The following is a 23,028-nucleotide window of genomic DNA, read 5'->3' as shown; positions in this document are numbered from 1 at the left end:
CTAATGGTAGTGCTCATGTTACATGGGCTGGTTTTTATATCTCCAAAAGGTACTATTTAGAGGATCTGGCAAGAATGGATATTTCAACAGGCTTCCCCAGGACTGGTCTGACAAGCATTAGCTGAGCGATGACTCAGGACTGATGGTAAACACGGGGGAAGACAATATGATCCACAGCTAGTTAGCGATGTACCCCCGACTCAAGGGTTCGCATTTGATTATTCATCGATTGTGGAAATTTTTAACTAAAAAGTTCTTAATTGTGTTTTCAAAGATGGCAAAAAATGATAGGGTGGGAAGAGAGAAACAGCATCAGGATTTTGACCAAATTATTGAGAGAATAGTGGGTACTAAGATTCAGTGATACGGAAACAAATAGAATGGAATAATAGCCTGGATCATTATATCATAATTACCAACCAGTTTACTTATATTTAGCACAATAGGTTCAGACACCCAACAATAATATTTAAATTTTAGGAGAAAAGCTATGCTCTTTTGAAAGTGGACCCTCTCTTTTAAGCATACATTGTTTCTTAAACTTCCTTTAAAATGATGCTTAATTTGTTTTATATGATAACCCCAAACTCTTTTAAATGTTTCTTCCATGAAAATAAAGTAAAAGATGGCTCACGCCTGTAATCCCAGCACTTTGGGAGGCCAAGGTGGGCGGGTTGCCTGAGGTCAGGAATTCGAGACCAGCCTGGCCAACATGGTAAAACCTTGTCTCTGCTAAAAATACAAAAATTAGCCCAGTGTGGTGGTGGGCACCTATAATCCCAGCTACTCGGGAGGCTGAGGCAGGAGGATCACTTTAACCCAGGAGGTGGAGGTTGCAGTGAGCCAAGATCATGCCATTGTACTCCAGCCTGGGTGACAGGAGAGAAATTCCATCTCAAAAAAAAAAAAAAAAAAAAAAAAAAAGTAAAAGAGATTCTTCTTAAACTCTTCACATGCTTCAGCCAAAGGTTAGATTAAAAAGTACAATATGGCTTTTAACAATTGTGCTATTCTCACTTCGAAGTGGTCATATTAAAACTCAGCACACAGCATATGCATGGTTGCTGAGCACGTGGCAACATTGCTATAGCAACACAATCACTAGTTTTGCTCCTGAAATGCCTGTTTCAGTAGCATATTATCTAGATGAAGAATGTTCCTTGGACTCCAGCTTCTTATTGTAGCCTCTATGTGGGCCTGAGGATGGATACAATTTGATTTTTTCTCTTCTGAATTTGGAAAAACACACACACATGCAAATATGTGGGTCTGTATTTACATATCTACTTATATGCATATTTTTGATTAAATTGTATTAATCAGTGCTTTCATCTTCACTGTGGACAAGAAGAGGAGTTATGTATTACAAGTAACCTTGCCCTAAGTGTTAATTGGCAGGGGAGAATTCCTTTGTGTTTATTACACTAAAAACTCTCACTGTGTATAATTTTAGAAAATTTCTCTTTTCCCCTAGTGAAACACAACTTGCTAAAATTGCATTGAAAGGTGAAATGTTTTCTCACCTTTACTTTGCAATCATGTTCTAGGCCATATCTGTGCAATAAATATATGCTATTAAAATTTTCTGTACAGTAGAAATTCAAACATTAAAAATCTTCCCCATGGGATATAATTAAATTAAAATTACATAGTTCTGCAAATAGGATATAGTCAGGGTGTTCCGGAGTATACACGGGGTCTATAATACTGATATTTGCAAATATTGGAATTACCAAAAATGAACAAATAACAATAACAATAAAAACTTCATGACAACAATAGATTAGAAACAAAAAGAATCTAAATGTGTAGCCTAAAAATTTTCAAGTACTCTCTTCTTTTTGTAAGCTAGAAAAAGAATGAAAAGAAAAACATTTATATGCAGAAGGTGAGCTCAAATAAGTCAGCTAGCAGAGATTCATCTGCGTCATATAATGGAAGCAACTGCAACAAACACTCAGGTTCTAGAACTCTGATCTAACCATGTTTTTGTAATTGCAGCTGAGTTTATGTTGGCCATGTTAGCCCAGGTGTTTAAAGACAAAGTCAACGTGAAATAAGGATGAATCAATTGTGAACACTAATAAATGAAAAATAAGATTTAAACATTAAAAAATCTTCCCCATGGGATACTGAATCTTCAAATACTGCATAGAAAATTTTAATAACATATACTTATTGCACAGATATGGCCTAGAACATGATTGCAAAGTAAAGGTGAGAAAACATTACACCTTTCAATCCAGGACAATTGATATTCTGTTATGACTAACCAGCAACTACTATCTTGTGAAGTTATCAGATTAACTCAGTGAAATAGCCTCATGTACTACATGGGTCCTTATCAATTTTCTATTTTTATTTACTCAGCCCTGGGGCCAGCCTCATACTGAAAAGAAAAAATTGTTAGTCTCTGGTATTGAAATAAGTACCTCTGAGAAAGAAATCAAATAAATAATTGATTTAAATTCCAGAATCATTTATCTTCATTGGCAGACAACTGTATTACAGATATAAAGCTCCATTCTTGCAAAGGCAATATTCCTACTGACTTAAATAACAAATTATGGAATGAGGTTCAAGTAGAGTTTTCAAATTTTATGCATCATTTACTAAAATGTAAGCAAAACCCACATAACTTCCTTTTGAAATTGTTCACTCTGTTAATGAGAACTGAGTTTAAAATGATTACATGGATAATAACAATTGGTGTGATAGGTATATTTATTGTATAAAGTAACTCTTCTTACAGAAGATTAAGCTATCTTTATGTATTCCTCAAATTACCTATTCATGAAATATTCCAAATACACACTGTTGGTTTGTCTCACTAAATTTCAGTTACACAAATTTAGTGGGATGACTAGCTATAATCTCAGAAAATAAACTGTCATTGATCATTGCCTGTACTTAGCACCTTGTTATAAACTACAGAAAAGAAAAAGCTTTACAAAAGATAAACCATACCATACCATTCCAATCTAGTTGGAGAAACAGAGATTATATATATTATATATACATGCACCTCTATTAATAAATGTATACATAAATATAACTTTAATAAATAACACATGATATTGAATATAAGACTGTGACTTCTGCACTTCAGAAATGGTTGAATATTGGCCAGGCACAGTGGCTCATGCCTATAATCCCAGCATTTTGGGAGGCTGAGGCAGGTGGATCACCTGAGGTCAGGAATTCGAGACCAGCCTGGCCAACACAGTGAAACACCGTCTCTACCAAAAATACAAAAATTAGCTAGGCATGGTGGCAGGCATCTGTAATACCAGCTACTTGGGAGGCCTGGGCAGGAGAATCTCTTGAACCCAGAAGGTGGAGGTTGCAGTGAGCCGAGATCATGCCACTGCACTTCAGCCTGGGTGACAGAGCGAGACTCCATCTCAAAAAAAAAGGTTGAATGCTAAATATTGATGATTTCATAGGGATTATCATAGTATTTCCACAATTACCATGAGTATAAAGAAAACGGAAGTACAAATAACAGAAATGAGGACATATTTACCTATGACTTGGGTTTTTATAGAAAGATTCATTCACAGTATTGCATTTGAGATACTTCTTTAAGAATGAATAAGGTGTTGACAGAGGTGGAGAGAAGAAAAGTATGGTATAAAGGATAATTAACTCATTCAAAATGTATTTATTGAGTCCCTACTAAGTACCCAACATCATGTTAAGCAGGAGCAGCAACAGTAAAAAAAGACAGACACGGCCCTGAATTTCATGAAGCCTTCTCTTGACCTATAATGTTTAGACTAAAGAGGGGAGAGATTTGGGGAAAGAGATGTGATAATTATCTTTTTCAAGTTATCTAAGACTAATAATAAGAGGACAAGATGTGAACAAATGTATTTTCTGAAGTTCCATGTGATGTAAGCAGGTTCACAAAGTCAAGATAATAAAAAATTAGTTTCACTCAATTTAATGAAGAGCATGCCAACAATTAATTAAGCTGAACTAAATGACTGCCATAGTTCTCAAAACTTAATGTTTCTATGATTATAATGCTCCAAACTATAAAGAAAAGAGTATGCATCACTTGATAGAGTTTATACAGATCTCCCGTAGTTCCCCTTTGAAAATCTGTGAGTGGCATTTCCTAAATCATCTCCTGGTGTGACATTAAGATCTCATGATATTTCAATAGAGATTCTGTGAAAAAGATTACAGTTGACAAATAGTAAAAAGGTTATCAGGTCAGGTGTGGTGGCTCATGCCTGTAATCCCAGCACTTCGGGAAGCTGAGGCAGGTGGATCACGAGGAGTTCAAGACCAGCCTGGCCAACATGGTGAAACCCAGTCTCTAATAAAAATACCAAGTTAGCTGGGCATAGTGGCACACGCCTGTAGTCCCAGCTGCTCAGGAGGCTGAGGCAGGAGAATCGCCTGAACCTGGGAGGTGGAGGTTGCAGTGAGCCGAGATCGCACCACTGACTCTAGCCTGGTGACAGAGCGAGACTCCATCTCAATAAATAAATAAATAAATAAATAAATAAATAAGATTTTCTCATTACAGACCTTTCCTAAGACTTTCACATGCTAATACAGAGGTCCCCAACCCCCAGGCCACGGACCAGTACTGGAACTAGGCCACACGGCAGGAGGTGTGCAACAGGTGAGAGAGCATTACATCCTGAGCTCTGCCTCCTGTCAGATCAGTGGCAGCATTAGATTCTCACAGGAGCGCAAACCATATTGTGAACTGCACATGCAAGGGATATAGGTTGTATGCAGCTTATGAGAATCTAATGCCTGATGATCTGTCACTGTCTCCCATCACCCCCACATGAGACTGCTGCAGAAAAACAAGCTCAGGGCTCCCACTGATTCTACATTTATGGTGAGTTGTATATTCATTTTATTATATATTACCATATAATAATAATAGAAATAAAGTGCACAATAAATGTAATGCACTTGAATCATCCCTAAATTATCCCCCTCCCACTTTGTGGAAAAAGTGTTTTCCATGAAAACGGTCCCTCGTGCCAAAAAGGTTGGGGACTGTTGTGCTAATATACGTTTGCTATGGTCTCATTACTCATATCCCCTCAAATTCATATGTTGAAATGCTACCTCCCTAGGTGATGGTATTAGGAGGCAGGGCCTCTGGAAGGTGACTAGGCCATGGGGGCAAGTGTCATGAAGAATGGGTTACTGCTTTTATAAAAGAGACAAGGGAGGCACCCTTTGCCCCTTCTGTCATGTGAGGACACAGCAAGAAGGCACCATCTAGAAGGAAGCAGGCCCTCATCACACAACGAATCTGCTAGATATTGGATTTCCCAGCCTCCAAATCTGTGAGACATACATTTCTGTTCTTTATAAACGACCCAGGCTGTGGTATTTTGCTACAGCAGCCCAGATGGATTAAGATGACTTAGTACTTTCTCCAAAAAGGGAATATAATTACTGCAGCGTTTCCTACATTGGCTGCAAAGTTTTTGTTTTCTTGTTTTCCAAAATAACATCTATTAAGAACTTATAAGACACTGGTGGTTTGTTGAACACAGTTTAAGAGGAAAAACCCTATCAGCTTACTATACAAGGCATGTGGTAAAGGTGAAACTATGGGACAAGGCTAGAAAGTTTGATTAGGAGCCAATTATACTGAAGACTTTGAAGATAAGATCAAGGAGGATGTGCTTTATTTCATGGACAAAGGGGAACCATTATATATTTTTAAGAAGGGGAATGACAACCACTTGGAAAAACCATTTGAACACTTGTCTTTTAGGCCTATAACTACTTGGAGAATAAACTGCTCGAAAAAAGGCCAAAATAAAGAAGATGTAGGTGGCTATTTAGATAATCAAAGAGGTATATATTAAAGAGTAGAAGGGGAGTAGAAGCAAGACTTAAAACAGAAGGATGATTTGAAAATAAATTGGCAATACTTGATGATCATTTTGCTTGTTGGAGTGAAGGATGAAGCTGAGATTTTAATTTTTGGTACCCAGATGGAGAGAAAAGGTATCTGAAATAGGAATACAAAAGGAGGAGGATTTTCATTGTTCCCACTCTTGCAACAAATGGGGTCTTGAGTGAGCACAGTACACCTAAGCTGAGGTTTGATTAGAAACAATTCACTTAAATTTATGCCCAATTATAGCTTCTCTTCATCACTTCCTTTTTTCCATTAAGGATCACTGTTTGCTAATTGGCCAAAAGGCAAAGGCCTTCAAGAATGAAAAACCAGACCCTAAACACTAGCTTATGTTATTATATTAAAGAATCACAAAGGCCTGCATGTGGAAAACCTGACACAAAGCAAGGAAGGCAAATAAAAACATGAAAAATGCACATACAGCTGACACTCTGGAGCTGTTTTTCCTGGGAAAAGAAATAATTGTATTGCATAGCTGTTTTTTTAGACTAACTGTTCTGTGTTCAGTAGTTATGCAAAACTTAGGGAGACACCAGGCACAGGGCCAACAGCAAAGTTTTTGGAAGCAGAGAGCTCTGGGTTCATATCCTGGCTGCATCACTTCCTCATTAGGTGATTTGAGGCAAGTTTGTTTCTTTATCCTGCTGAGCCTCCGATTCCTAATTTACCAAAGGAGATTCTTAGAAATTATCTCATAAGACACTTGTGATGACTAAAGAACAGAATACATGTAAGGTGTTTGGGATAAGGCCTGGAACTTTTCTTTTTGTTGTGTTGACCTCATTGATATTTTCTGCTAACTTGAGAATAATTAAAGATGAAGAAGGAAAATCTCAGGGATTATTAAAATTTCAACATAACCATGGTTTTCTAAACCTCTTTGCTTCTTCACAGAGAAAAAATATTTGCTTTTAGATGGTAGATCTTAGGTACCATGGAAACAAGAGTTGAAAAGACTTCAAGTAAATAGAAAGCGAACAGCGGAGCCTGAGTTTTTCTTAAAAATGTAACCACAAAATATTGAGTAGATCATGATTTCTATGGAATTTTGAAGGCAACATAGGCATGTATTACTGTATTAACAAATCAAGAACTTTCAAATATTGAAAATTTCTAAATGATTTATTATAAGCTGCTTTCCACTTTTCTGTTTCTTATATGTAAGAAATGCAATTGTGGTTTAAATGATGGAAAGGCAAAGAGTAATGGTAATGAATGATCTTCAATCAGTACATTTTGTTATGATCAATGGATAGATATAATCAGTGAGTATAAATAAGTATTTGATTCCTATTTAATGATTTCCTAATTTAAAAGACGATCTTATGAGTTGGAGAAGAAATTTGTTTTATTTTAGTTTTATTGTCTTGCAGTTTTTAAATATGAAGTTACCTTTGATAGATATTTTATTGAATGTAGTCAACTTTTCTTAGTCTCAAGGTAATGTAGCTTGGTTGTCACTAAATATCCTTCTAAATATGATTATAAGGCAGAGGTATGTATAAAAACAACTTGTTTTCAATGTCTCTTCTCTGTCTTATCATAGGATAACCAGATTTGATTTTTTCCAATACTAAGAAAATTTACCTGATTTGAAATACATTTCAGGACTTAATGTATTCTAAAATTTCTTGCTATTAAGAACCAATAAATCCCCACCAATACTACAGTCAGACTCCAGTTGAGAACCAAAGTTGCAGGGCGAATCTAGCTTCAAGAAAAACCCCTCAACCCCCACCCCTAAAAAAACAAATGCCTTTATTTCAGTTGCATTCACGATATTCTGATCTCACAGGAAAGCAAAAAACTTTAACATAAAAAGCCTACAAATTTCTCCACCAATATTTGTCCATATTGGGGATTTATGATAGCAGGCAAAGAGAGGCAATAAAGTGGTACGGGCTTTTGTTCAGGTTTCATTATTTATTATGAAAATAACACATTCACAGGATTGAAAAAAAAAAAAAACAAACCTCAAACAATAAAAGTCCCTTTATCACCCCAGACTCTAAGGTGTCAACTGCTTGTTTTATGTTTCTCCAGAAAAATTCTAATGCACCTACAAATATACATGCATCCTCTTTCTTTATACATGGAAGCATATCACACACACACACAGTACACAGTCTTCTCTACTTTGGCTTTCATTCTAAGTTTTATCTCAGAGAGTTTTCTATAGCTTCATATATATCTGATGCAACCTCATTGTTTTAAAATGGATGATGGCCAGGTATGGTGGGCCTCTTCCCCTGTAGCTCCAGTGATATGGACAGGAGGAAGGGAAATAGTGAGTTGAAGAGGGCAGTTCCCCAGCAAAGGCCCCATCCTCAAGCCTGGAAACTACAGCCCCCTGTTTTCCTGCCCAAGTTACCTTTTTTGGCCTGCCCTGCCCCTCTATCCTGTGCTCGCATAAGCCCCAGACCTTAGCTGGCAGAGAGACAAGCAGCTGAATGTCGAGAGAAGCAACTGAGCATCGGAGACTACAGATAGACGCAGTATAACTTCTGACTGCATGGCTTTGGAGAGGAGGAGCCTGGCCGCAGATGGCCGGGCTTCACGGAAAGATCACCTTCTTCCCATATCATCCTCTTTCCAGCTCCCTTTCTGCTGAGAGCCACTTCCACCGCTTAATAAAATCCTACGCATTCATCACCTTTCAAACTGTTCCTGTGACCTGATTCTTCCTTAATGCTGAAAAAGAATTCAGGACACACTGGGTGCAGGAACCCAAAAAGGCTGTCACAATGACTCTTCACGGAGCTGTTCACGTTTAAGGCATCTGTGGAGGCAAAGCTGAAAGAGCACTGTTTATAACACGTACCCTCTGGGGCTCCAAAGCTCTGTCACAGGCAACTTCCAGTCACTGCTGCAGGCTGGTAAAGGGTTCCTTCCTGCTGGAGCCCAAAGGCACTCGCCCCAGCTCCTGCACCCCCTCACCTGCACGCTCCTCCTCTCAAAAGGTGTTTGAGTGTAGCTTAAAGAGTAAATGAGCCATACCCCTGTTGCAAGCCCCAGAAGTGGTCGAGGGAACTCTCCTGTTTCACCAGTGCATTGGGAGGCTAAGGCAGCAGGATCACTTGAGCACAGGAGTTTGGAGACCAGCCTGGGCAATATAGCAAGACCCCATCTCTACAAAAAATGAAAAATTAGCCAGGCATGGTAGTGTGCCTGTAGTTGTAGCTATTTGGGAGGCTGAGGTGGGAGGATCATTTGAGCCCAGGAGTTTAAAGCTTGCAGTGAGCTATGATCACGTCACTGCATTCCAGTCTGGGAGACAGAGGAAGACCCTGTTTCCAAAAAAATAAAAAATAAATTTAAAAGTATCACAGTAGGGATAAACAGTCCCTGATATGCAACTGCAACAAAGGTTCAATGGCCAACCTTTGTGCACATTTGGAATTATATTTCAGATAGTTTCTAGGTTTGTAACTACTCAGTAGAAGCTATATACCTTTCAATATTGAAGGTATTTTCAAATTGGCCTTCAAAAAGATTGTATCAATTTAAACACCCATCAACACATTATGCCTTTAATCAACACCATATGTTAACAAACGTTTTGATCCTGATGACATCTCCTTAGATACTTAATTACCATTTACACTGCTGTTCCTGTATCTTGTTGTGTCAACAACTCTGCTCAATTTTCTATTGGGTTGCTGATCTTTTCTTTAAATAGAGTTTTGAGCTATTTATATATTTATAAAATTAGCCTGTTGGCTAATAGATAGCCACAGATACTATAACTAGTTTTTAATTCTGTCTCTTGGTTTTGTTTGTGGTTTTCTTACTTTGGATATTCATGTTTAATGATGCCTTCCTGTAAGACTTATAGATTGTGTGTCCCGATTTAAAAGACTATGCTCACCACTGAAACCAACCAACCAACTGCCAAATTTTCTCCTAATGATGATGGTGATGGTGGCGATGATGATGATGATTTTAAGCCCCAACATCTAGCATTTATTTTGTTCTAAAGAATGAGATAGTTTCAGGTTTTCTTTATTATTTTTCAATTTGAACTTCCTATCTTGTTTTATGAAATAATTTACGGAATAAACTATTTTCCTCACTGGTTAAAAAACTGATCTTTATTACATTCTAGGTAATGTAATAGGTACAAATGCCTTAGGTGTTTGTTTCTTGATCTCTATTTTAATCCATTAATCTGTATGTTTTATCCTCTGCTAAGATCAAACTCTTTTAACTTCTTTAGCATTATATTTATAATGAGTTGGGTCTTTCTCATTACTCTACTATTTAAGAATTCTCTCAGCTATTTTCCCAAATTATTTTTAATAAAATGACGGTGACATTACAGATTCATTTATAAGTATTAGACATTTAAACATATTTGACCTTTCCATTCAAGAGTAATGTGTGTTTCCTTAATGTAAGTCATGATATCTTTTTGCCTCTAAGTAGGATTTTAAAATTTCCTTTAAAAAATTCTGCAAAATTTTTGTTAAGTATATACCTACATGTTTTCTTTTACATAGCTATTCTAAATGACATCTTTTACTGCATTTTAATTTGAATTGGCTGTCTGTACATAGGAAAGTTGGTTGTTTATACAAATTTTTTATCAGCTATTTTCTCTATTCTCTTGATTTAAAAATTTTTTTTCTTTTAAAATGCATACATTTTCCAGGAGCACAAAATCACATAATTTGTCATAAATGATGATTTTCCACTTTCTTTACTATTTTTGTACCTCTTCATTACTTGTGTTGTCTAATGGCACTGGCTGGTAGATTAGAATAATACCAATTAATAATGGTATCTGTGGGCATCTTTGTCTTTTTCCTAACTTCATTCTTTTTATTTGTAGTAAGTTATGGGATATAAGTATAATTTGTTGCATGAATAGATTACATAGTGGTAAAGTCAGGGCTTTTGGAGGTATCCATCACCTGAATAACATACACTGTACCCATTAAGTAATTTCTCATCACTTACCCCCTCACCCATCTGCACCCTTCTGAGTCTCCATTGTCTATCATTCCACACTCAACATCCATGTGTACAGATTATTTAGCTCTCACAAGTGAGAATATGTGGCATTTATTAATATATTTCTGGGTCTGAGTTACTTCACTTAACATAATGGCCTCCAGTTCCATCCATGTTGCTGCAAAAGACATGGTTTCAGTCCTTTTTATGGATGAATAGTATTCTATTGTTTGTATATACCACATTTTCTTTATCTGATTATCCACTGATGGACACTTGGGTTGATTCCCTATCTTTGCTATTGTGAATAGAGCTATGAAAAATATATGAGTGCAGGTATCTTTTTGATGTAATGATTACTCTTCCTTTGGGTAGGTACCAAGTAGTGGGATTGTTGGATTAAATGGTGTGCTATTTTTAATTCTCTGAGAAATCTCCATACTGTTTTCCATAGAGGTTGTACTAATTTACATTCCCACCAAGTTTTTCCTAACTTTAAAGGTAATACTTACATGAGTCTAGTATGTTAGCTTTTGGCTGGATGCTGGCTTTTTTTTTTTTTTTTTGTAAAGTTTTGGATGAAAATGAAAGCTCCCAATAAAGCTATATTATATTTCACTCCATTCCTGAATCTCAGGAGAACTGAGAAAGTATTGAATTTCCTAAATCATCCCTTAGTTCTCATCTGTCTCTCCTGAATTTAAATGAAAACATGCAAACTATTTTAGTTTATAGTTAATTTAAAAGGTAGTCTTAATCATTGATGTATATAATATTAACGAATTTTGTGTAGAATTATTAAAAATAAGGGTTTCACAGAAAGGAAATCTCTCTCAATATATGTGTATAAGTGTGTGTGGGTGTGTTACCAACATAGCATGAAATTGTTAGAAGCATTCAATATTAGAATAGTTTTGTTTCTATTTATAATCTTCCTATATAGGCATTTCATTATTTTAGTAAAGATAAGCCTGAATATGTTGTGACATATTTGAGCTTTTGTGATTTCTTTCTCTTTCCTTTTATCATTAAAGCTTATTTGTTTGAAATCTGTACAAATACGTGAGCTGAAACAAATACAACTCAATCCACTTGAGATTTTGAAGACATCTGGTGGAGTTATTTTCTGAGTAATTAGACCAAGAGGTGGGACAATTCCCTGAAGTAAGCTACCCTACAATTGGATACCCAGTTGTATCTGCAGTCATCAGCTTGCATTCAGTGAGCATATTGATTCACAAATTGACAAGCAATTATGTAGAGTTGCCACCTGATTTTCCAAAGACCATTTATGTTATAAAGAATATGCCCCAAATGCTTTTTAAAAAGTTGCCTCTTCTCAGTCCTCTCATAGTCAGTTCTGTTTCTTTATGTTCTGTCACCTCAATATGCTATTTACTTTGTTGCAGACCTTGAAAGTAGAAAGTAGAGCCCTCAAGTGCTGGTCTCTACTTGTCTCTGGTTAATCCAACACTTGGGTACAAATATGAATTATTTACAATTTGGATTTTGAACATGTGTATCCATTTTGGTATAGAAAGACATCTATGAAGGATAACAAAGATATTTAAATGCTTCAATTTTTGTCATGCTTGATATTCTTTGGCTTGAAAACGTTGAACAATAAAGTATTAATACTTAAATATATGTCAACATTACAAAATCATAAGTCTGGAAGATATATGAAAGTTCAAAGAGTTATTCTCTCTGTTGGAGAGCAAAAACACTTATACTACCATGGAAAGATATATATGTTTCCAATTTAAAAGAACTCCAGGAGATTCCACAACCACCCTAACTTATCCATTGTGTAGCAGAAAATTGCTATCAAGAAAGTTTCCTTTATATCTAATTGAAATCCCACAGGTTATTAGAATCTACTTCATCCTTTCTTTGCCTTTAGTATTTTATCTTTAAGGATGGTATTTACAGAGCAACAAAGTCAGGAGTTTTAACCATGCCGCGGCAAAGATAATCAGATCAAGACCCTCTGAGAAAGGGCTACAATTACCATTTCTTCTGTTCATGGATCCTACACTATCACTGTTCTGAATCACCCTTAATTTAATTTTAGATAAGAGTTAGGAAGTTAGGATTCACTTTTGGATGTAAATTATGAGTATAAGATACTTTGAATCTACGACATTTACAAATCCTTAACAAATATAAGGGCAAACTACGCACATGGATTAACATTAGACAGTAATGTAAACACGTTCAATTTATCCTAGTTAAAAATGCTTCCCAGATCTCAGGCTATTTAGATCTGACTACCACGCAAGTGCAATTCAAGAATATTATTTGCTAGGGCATTTAACATTGTCAGTCTATTCATTTGCATTATTTATCTTCTTAAGTATGAACCATGTTTTAATCTCATGTAGTCCAACGGGAATCAAGTCAAGATTTATTCACGCCATTTTACTTTTCAACACATGAAACAAGATCACCAAATCTTAACCAACCAATTCAAAACTTTTTTTTCAAAGAATAACTCCATTTTCCATTCTACTAATTGAAATTATAGTATGGCCCCAGGCTAGAGTAGTGAGTAACTGAATCTTGAACTGCAATGCAAATGCAATGGAAAACTCACCGGAAGTTTCATCTACTCTTTCATCTACTATGTGGTCCTTCTGATGAACCCATTCACTATTACACTTGAAATAGATCTGGGTGGCAGGGCTGGCTTTACAGTACAGGTTCACAGGCTTATTCTTCACAATATAAGCTTCTTCAGGCTCAATAAGGAAATGTGGCAGAGGCTCAGGTGGATCAGAAGGAAAAGTTTCTGGGAGTTCATGAAAAAAGTCGTCGTCTGAGAAACGAGAAGAAAGTGAAAAATGGTTAACACATTGTAACAACTTGCCTTTTATTTGCTAGTTGTGTAAAAATAATGACTTATAAATGCAGTAATTAAGGGATTTGAATGCCTGCTGTGTGTTAGGCAGTATGTTAGATCTATTGACTGGTCGTTTAACTAAGGATATAGATTATTATTCCCATTTCTATACACAGCAAAACTCAACATCAGGGAGGATAAATAAGTTGCCCTGAGCACATAGGTAGTAAAGAGGAGAGCTGAAACTGGAATTCATGTGTATCTCAATTCAAAACCATGATCTTCCCAATGTATCACTACATTTCCTATTATAGAGTGTCACCCTTGAGAGCAGACAAAAGCAAGAGCGACTTCATTAGAAACATTTCTTTGAAAAGCATAAAGCTCATAGATAAAGCTTACATCCTTTGCAAGGAGATGAGCAGAAATATTAGAAACTTTAATTAAAGATCTTTACATTCAAACTCAAATCTGTTGTTATTTTCAAAAGATGTCATTGTGTGAAATACTCATTCAACCCAAAATTTAAAAACCACTTTAGATAATTTGCACACTTTGAGATACATTTTAAACCTGGATTCTGCATGATTCAAAATAAAAAAGTAATAATAAAAGTGCTTTGTATAATAAAACCTATTCTTGTGTTGTACAAAAGTCAAGGTAAAAACAGTCTTTTCAATACACCATAAATAAGTTCAGCCTAATAATAATCTTCCAACTGGGATAGAGGAGAACAAAGCTATTACTAATTCCCCAAATTGGTTACAAACACGTCATGTGAAAACTCTGATGTCAAAATTAAAAATTTTTACAAGTTCTTTAAATGTACTTTTTATTCAGTAGTAAATATAGAGTATGGTATTGATACTTAAAGGCTGGTTGCTCACATGTTGTCTTGAAAGTCATTTTATTTCTCCTTCAGTTGTTGTCCTGTGTTGGAAGATAGCCATTGGTATAGTGGACATCTATCTGTCCACTAAGAAAACTGGCTTGGAACTTTTTTCACTCAAGTCATAAGATAGCTGTCAAATAGTAATGATGTCCGGTCTCTGCTAATCTATTTTGCAGTAAAAATTGACTTCACTTGCATCACTAGACAAAACTAGCATTCAAAGCTGCCCACAGTAGTAAATTTATGACACTGAAATGTAAATGTTGTTTCCTATACCTAGATATTTTTTCTCACTTTACCTCCTTAATTTGCTTTCTTTTGGCAGGGCATCACGTCTAGTTTTTCCATTGTTGAACATCAAGGACAAAAATTGTCAGCTTACTAAAGAATAACCTTGTTTCCATCAATTGCAGCTCCTTTAGTCAATATGCAAGAACATTCAAGACTGCTTAAATAAACATAGCTCAGAAAGGAAAAGGGATGAGGAACTGAACTATTGACAAATCCATCAGCATGAAACTGATGTCCTGAAGGTCTTGTCCAATTTTTTTTCTAAAGCACTTACTGTTATATGTGATGATGGACAGTGCTGATAATCAAAAAAGCTCCAAAAAACATGACTCAAATTCTATAGAAGTTAGCTATTGTTTTTAATTATTACTATTCATGAAGGCGGTCAACTAGATTTTATTTTTTAACTATGTTTGTACACACAAAAACATGTGAATGTATTTAATAACTATATTTATTTAAGCATGCAAAGTATAATAAATCTTTCAGCCATTATTTCAGAAGATAAAACTGAAAAGGAATGATTGCAAGATATAGATGATTGCATACAACCTTACCTTATTAAGTAATATAGCAAAAGTATTTATATGTTCACATGCTAGAGAAAACTTTACAGGCACTAAAAACTGATTACTCTGCCTTGCCAAAGCGTATATCTCTTTCTTCTGATTATTTTATTGTAAACTACTGAAAAGACAAATGGAAGCAAAAAACTCACACATTTTAAAGTCAAAAGCAGCTCTGTTAAGCGCTGGGAAAAAAGTAATAACAATATATTTAGACAATGTATGGGCACACTAACTTTGTATTTCCTTAACTTTGACTTTTAAGACAACATGATCACAACAAGTAAAGAGAAATGAACCTATATCTTGGTTTGAGGTTTCACACAGTATTGATTTTTCAAGACATTTGTTAACACTTGAAAATACAACTTATTAAGGAAAATTTCTATCATTAGAAATGTTTTAATTTAATAAATCCAGTTTTTCTTTTACATATCATTATAGTTTCGGCAGAACCAATCTCTTAAAAGTTGATCTAGAGAGATGCCTTGGCCAACCCCAGCATATTAGTTTATTAAGATTTCCTATAATATTCACAAAGCAAATTCAAGCCTATGCCCTGGATGAATTCCTGTTACAGGCAATATGGCATATCACTTCTATTACTCAATTCAGTTGTTGAGAATGATATTAATATAGAAAATTCAAGATCTTGGGTTAGTAGATACGTACAGTGGGACAGATATGATAAAATGCAAATAAGCTGATTATCAGTAGGCTCACCACTGTTGTGAAACCCTCACCTTCTCCACATACAATATATGACCTGGGTACCTTACTCAACCATGGAAGTTGGTCCCACCATCAAGTTAAACATACTAAAAGAACACTTTCTGATTCTTGCTCCATACAAAACTGTTAAGTTTCAGCATTAATTCTCAGATACAGTGTTATTTTAGAAATCATCTTTTTATGAAACTGTATCCTAACTTTTTTCTTTTCTAGAGAAAGTTTTGAAAATCAAACAAGCAAGCCAATTCTCTTCAACTAAAATAATAGATGAAAACTTATTTAAATATCCAGCATGGCTATAGCTACACGTATTTAAAGATAAAAAGTGATCAGCTACAAATACCATTTATCCTACATGAATATTTAGCTCCTCTGTGCAATGCATTTGCCAGTCATACAAGGGGAGGAATCTACTTTTCAGTTTTGTAATTTGTTTTATAAGACTATTACCAATTTTCAAAAAACTAGAAATATATAACAAATGCTTAACACTAGAAATGAAACTCTTTGAAAGCAGGGGCTATATTGTTTTCATTTTCATTTTCCATAAGTCTAGCACATTATATGGGGTCAATAAAAATCTTACAAATGCATGAATATTATACTAATGGCAACTTTGGTCATTTCTAAGAGATTCACAGAGGATTTTAGAGTTTATAGTGCCTCAGATTCATTTACAATTATAAGATGTTTTAACAATAGAAATATCTACAAACAGGACTGGCTACAAAATTTGTGTGGCCCAATGCAGAATGAAAATTCAGGATCCCTGGTTAAAAGTTTATTAAGATTTCTGAGATGGTGACAGCAGAACATTAAACCAAACACTGGTCCTGTGTGACAGCCAGCCCTGTCTACAAATGTCAGTTAAATGAGCATGTCACTTCATGGAAAGTCTGAAAAATGAAATTGCATCTTTATTATTGGATATTCATTTTGGAACTTTGTTTTTCCCAGCTTCTTGTGGTAATTAGATATTTTCTAAAGGAAAACATAATTGTTCAGACTGAGAATCTCAGGCTCGTATCAATTCTCTAAGCAAGTGTATTTGCAATGGTGTGCAAGGGAAGGTGTGTGACTTTATGTGTTCGTGGCCTTCCTTTGGATGATCCCTAGTGCCCATCAAAGGGCCTCTGATCCAAAATAAGTAAAATCCTGCCATGCTAAAATTTTTACTTTTTCAGGGCATTAAAGGACTGCTGAACCCATGGAGATAAGAAAGTTTGTGATTCCACCCTGAGGTGGTAGACTGTTTACTGAGATCAGTACCTTTCATGCAATTCATATTACCATACTAGAAAAAAAACCCCACATAACAAAATAATTTAAAAAACCAGCTTTATGATACTATTAAGGTCATGCTGCAAAACTTGAAGCTATAAAAAAAATTGATTTTTTTTTCTTCAAGGACATCAGTGAGTACATCCTCTTACCACTTTATTTCTTAATATAAATATCTGAAGGAGTGATATTAGGGTGATAATAGGAATTCAGTCTGTGAACAGTAACTTCAGACTGTGAACTTATTTCTGGCAACATGCCACAGGTATCCCAAATTATTACATTTTCTATAAATGCACACCTCGGCTGCTGGCATTGACTGCATCATGCTATCTGGGCAAAATGACTTGATAAATTAAGTTGTGAAACAAGTTTTGTACTTGTAGTTCATTCAAATTAACAAGGTAAATTTCCAGAGTTGCTTTTGTTCTGTACATTGAACTCAGTATTAATTTAATGCTTTTTTGATTTAGATATAATGTTATTATTCCTTTTACCCTCCTCCGATATTTGACTCAATTTTCCACTTTCTACTATTACTCAATACTGACATTCCAACAGTAGTACCATTTTTATCTTGATATCAATAAATCTCAGTATTTCCTTTTTTCTGTTATCTCACATAGGCTTTTGCTTTTTCATTTACATCCAAGAAGAGAAAGCTTTTCGCCATATATTATTTTTATAGACTTTCATTCCACCTAATTCTTCACTGGAAAATATTATGCTATGAACATCAATCTGGGGAGCTTTAGGTTGCTGGTTTTATTGCTATATATCAAGCCTTAATTTTCATCAACTTAATACATAAGTTTCTATATTTCTGAATCATAAGACTTAAACTATTATTGCTTATATCATAAAATATGGGACCATTATCTCTTTGTCTGAGACTTAAAGTGTATTCTTCTGAAATGGAATTTACTTCCAAGTGATTCGAGAGCAATTTAAAATGAATGACTGCAAAGCTAATTTTATCTGCATTTGGCTACCCATCCATCAGAGAGATAATTCATGATATATTACAACAAAAGGCAGCTGGAATTAACTATTTGAATGAGACTCCAGCTTATTTTTAATATTTTGATTAAAATATCCTCAGGAAGGCAAAGACTATGGTCTATATTTCAAGCAATATATTAATGGATTCATCATTTAAATTCAAGTTGTTGAATACATAATGCCTTAAATGTATTACATAACTTGGAAGTACTGAATGATTTCTAACTTCAAAACAAACTTTCTTTTGTTTTTAAAGAAATACTTGCCGAATCATGCCCATACATTAGTCATAACAATATACAGCTCATGTGCTAGTTGATAGCCACTTAACCCTGAAAAAGAGGCACCTTTTTCTGCCTGCTTAAGCCTTCATGATCTCTGACTTTTATTAATTAATCTACCCTCCTAAGTGTTTTCCTGCCTATCATCTCTACCTCTGCCATGTAGTCTATGGTGTGCTCTTAGAAAACATTTTCACAAAAACAACTTTACCTCTTTTTCAAATAATTTAATAAATGTAATATAATGTTTTTTGCAAAATAAAATTTTTGCTTACCAGATTAGCTAAAAAATACTGAATGATTGATGAGGAGGTGAAAAAATGTACAATTGCATACACTGGCTGGAGTGTAAATGGGTATCACAGAAGACATAATTTGACAATATAAGTAAAAATTTAAGTCTCTGCATATCTCCAAATAAGCTATCCCACTTGTTGGAATCCATATTACAGACAGAATGACATGAAAATGTAAATACATATGTACAAATATGTTCACTGCAGCATTGTTTGTCTAAAGAATATCTGATATATTACAAAAAAAGGCAGCTGGAATTACTCATTTGAATAAAACTGAGAACAACTGACCGCCAACTGAGGAATGGTTAAATAATTTCTGAAACATCCAAGCAAAAGTATGCTGCCTGGCCAATAAAAATAAGAAAGCGGATTTGTATGTGTTGACCTAGAAGGGCAAGCAAATAAAACAAGTTTTTGGCCAGTTTGTATAGAATTATACCACTTTTTGTAAGAAAGAGAGAAAGAGAAAGAAAGAAGGAAGGAAAGAAAGAAAGAAAGGAAAGAAAGAAAGAAAGAAAGAAATAAAGAAAGAAAGAAAGAAGAGATGAGGGGAGGGGAGGGGAGGGGGAAGGGGAGAGGGAGGGGTGGGGAGGAAGCAGAACAAGATAGCCAAAGGAAGCCTTCATTGATTGTCTTCCCTGCAGGAACATCAAATTGACTATATACACCATAAAGCACCTTCATAAGAACCAAAACTCAGGTGAGTGATCACAGTACCTGGTTTTAACTTCCTATCACTGAAAAACGCACTGAAGAATGTAGGAAAAACGGTCTTAAATTGTTAATGTCACCACTCTCCCAACTCCTAGCAGTAACTGTGAGGTGTGCAGAGAGAATCTGTGTCCTTGGGGGAGGAAGAGGGCAGTGGTTGTGCAACTTTGCATTGGAACAGAGTGCCACCCAGTCACAGCAGAAAGCAAAATGGGGCAGAATTCAGCTGGGGCCCAAAGAGGGAGCATTTATACTGCCCTAGCCAGAGGGCACTCACTCATCCTTACAGTCAGAACCTGAGTTCTATTAAGCCTTGTCACCATGGGCTAAAGCCTCTAGGGTCCTAAATAAACTTGAAAGGCAGTCCAGGCCACAAAGACTGCAGTTCTTGGGCAAATAATGGTTCTATGCCAGGGTCGGAATCAGTGGACTTGGGGAACATGCTACCTAGTGAGATACCAGCCACGGTGGCTAAGGGAGTGCTTGTGCCACCTCTTCCCTAACCATGGGCAGCACAGCTGACAGCTTATAGGAGACATTCCTTCCCTCTGCTTGAGGAGAGGGAAGAGTAAAGAGGACTTTCTTTTGTCCCTTAGCTACCAGCTCATGCACAGTACGATAGGGTACCGGGCAGTCCTGAGGCCCATATTCTAGGCCATAGCTGCCAGGTGACATTTCTAGAGCCACTTTGGACCAGAAGCAAAACTACTAGGGAAGGACCAAGTCCTGGCAGAATTAATCACCTGCTGACTAAAGAGACCTTAGGCTCTGAATAATCAGCAGCAATACCCAGGTAGTACATACTGTGGTTCTGGAGTGAGAATCAGAGTTGTGCTGGCTTCAGATGGCTTCAGATTGAGCACATTCCCAGCTGTAGTGAGAGTGGGCTGGGATGAGACTCCTTCTGCTTGAGAAAAAGGGAGGGAAGAATAAAAGGGAGTTTGTCTTGCATGTTAAGTACCAACTCAGCCACAGTGGGACAGAGAACCACATGAATCCCTTGAGGTTCCCAATTCCAGGCCTTGGCTCTTGGATGGCATTTCTGAACCTTCCCTGGGCCAAACGGGGGCCCACTGCCCTGAAGGAAGAGTCACCACAAGCTGACTAAAGAGCCCTTGGGCCTTAAGTGAACATTGGTGGTAGTCAAGCAGTACTTGCTGTTGCCTGGGGTGGCAGTGGCCGTGGAAAAAGACTCCTCTGATGGTGGAAAGGAGATGGAAGAGTGGGAGAAACTTTGTCTTGTGGCATGAATGCCAGTTTAGCCACAGCAGAATAAAGTTCCAGGTAAACTCTTAAGGTTTCTGACTCCAGGCCTTGGCTCCTAGATGTTATCTCTGGACGCGCACAGGGCTGGAGGCAACTTGCTTCTCTGGAGGGAAGAAGCAAGGCCTGGCTGGTTTTGCTGCTAGAGTCCTAGGGCCTTGAGAGAACATAGATGATAGCCAGGCAGTGGCTACCATGGGCCTTGGGTGAGACCCAGTATGTGCTGGATTCAGGTCTGACCCAGCATAGTCCCAGTGATGGGTAGAGACAGGGATGCTTATGTCACTCCTCTTCAAGCTCTAGGCAGCTCAGTAGACTGAGAAAGAGACTCTGCTTGTTTGGGAGAAAGTAAGGGAAGAGACCAAAAGTCTCTGCCTAGTAATTCAGAGAATTCTTCCAGATCTTATCTAAGACCACAAAGGTGATACCTCTATGAGTCTGCAAGAGTCACAGTGTTATTGGGCTTGGGATGCCACCTAATGCACATATGGCTGGAGTGACCAAAAACTTAGATTACAACTCTTCAATGCACAGACACCAATAAACATCCACAAGTATCAAGGTCATCCAAAAAATCATGACCATGCCAAGCAAATTAAAACACCACTGACCAATGCTGGAGAGACGGAGATATGTGATCTTTCAGAGAATTCAAAATAATTGCTTTGAGGAAGTTCAATGAAATCTAAGATAACATAGGGAAGGAATTCAGAATTCTATCAGATACATTTAGCAAAGAAATTGAAATAATTAAAAACAAGCAGAAATTCTGGAGCTGAAAGATGCAACAGAGATAATGAAGAGTATGTCAGAGTCTCTTAAAAGCAGAATTAATGAAGCAGAAGAAAGAACTAGTAAGCTTGAAGTCAGGTTATTTGAAAATACAGAGTCAGAAGAGACAAATTAGAAAAGAATGAGAAAAAATGAAGTACATGTACCACAACTAGCAAATAGCCTCAAAGGCACAAATCTAAGAGTTATTGGCCTTAAAGAGGAGGTAAAGAGAGATGTTAAGGTAGAAAGTTTATTCAAAGGGATAATAACAGAGAACATCCCACACCTGGAATAAGATATTAATATTCAAGCCCAAGAAGGCTACAAAACATCAAGCAGATTTAACTCAAATAAGACTACCTCAAGACATTTAATAATCAAACTCCCAAAGATTCAAGGATAAAGTATGGATCCTAAATGCAGCAAGAGAATAAAACGACATACAATGGAGCTCCAATACACCTGGCAGCAGACTTCTCAGTGGAAACTTTACAGGCCAGGATAGAGTGGCCTGAAATATTTAAAGTGCTGAAGGAAAAAGTCTTCTTTTCCTAGAATAGTATATCAATAGTAAATATACTTCAAACATAAAGGAGAAATAAAGACTTTCCAGACAAACAAAAGCTGAGAGATTTTATCAACACCAGACCTGCGCTACATGAAATGCACAAAGGAGTTCTTCAATTGGAAAGAAAATGTTAATGAGCAATAAGAAATTATCTGAAGGTGCAAGACTGACTGGTACTAGCAAGTACATGAAAAACACAGAATATTATCACATTACAATTCTGGTGTGTAAACTACTCATATCTTGAGTAGAAAGACTAAAAGATGAACTGATCAAAATAATAACAACAACTTTTCAAGACATAGACAGCACAATAAAGAATAAATAGAAACAACAAAAATTTAAAAAGTGGGGGGACAAAGTTAAAGTGTAGAGTTTTTATTAGTTTTCTGTTTGCTTATTTATTTATGTAGTCAGTGTTAAGTTGTCATCTGTTTAAAATAATGGATTACAAGATATCAATTACAAGCCTCATGATAAACTCAAATCAGAAAACATACACAGATACACAAAATAAAACAAAAAACAAAGACATTTAAAAATGCCACCTGAAGAAAAAACCTTCACTAAAAGGAAGACAGGGAGGATTGAAAGAAGGAAGATAAGATGATTGCAAAACAAACAGAAAACAAACCACAAAATGTCAGGAGTAAGTCCTTATT

At 36.2% G+C, this 23,028-nt stretch overlaps 1 protein-coding gene across 3 annotated transcripts in view; it reads right to left on the bottom strand.

Annotated features, from left to right (window-relative positions):
- Nucleotides 1-23,028, bottom strand: part of LOC105464214 (unc-5 netrin receptor C) — a 387,289-nt gene that overhangs the window by 153,807 nt on the left and 210,454 nt on the right. For all 3 annotated transcript variants that reach the window (XM_011711873.3, XM_011711874.3, XM_071093291.1), the window contains exon 2: nt 13,461-13,682. In XM_011711873.3, the coding sequence (XP_011710175.1) occupies nt 13,461-13,682 (222 nt within the window). The remainder of the gene's footprint in view (nt 1-13,460; nt 13,683-23,028) is intronic.

The sequence above is a fragment of the Macaca nemestrina genome, chromosome 3, assembly GCF_043159975.1.
Source record: "Macaca nemestrina isolate mMacNem1 chromosome 3, mMacNem.hap1, whole genome shotgun sequence".
Lineage (NCBI taxonomy): Eukaryota > Metazoa > Chordata > Mammalia > Primates > Cercopithecidae > Macaca > Macaca nemestrina.
Note: the sequence above shows the minus strand (reverse complement) of the source record. Positions and strands in the feature narration are given on the sequence as shown.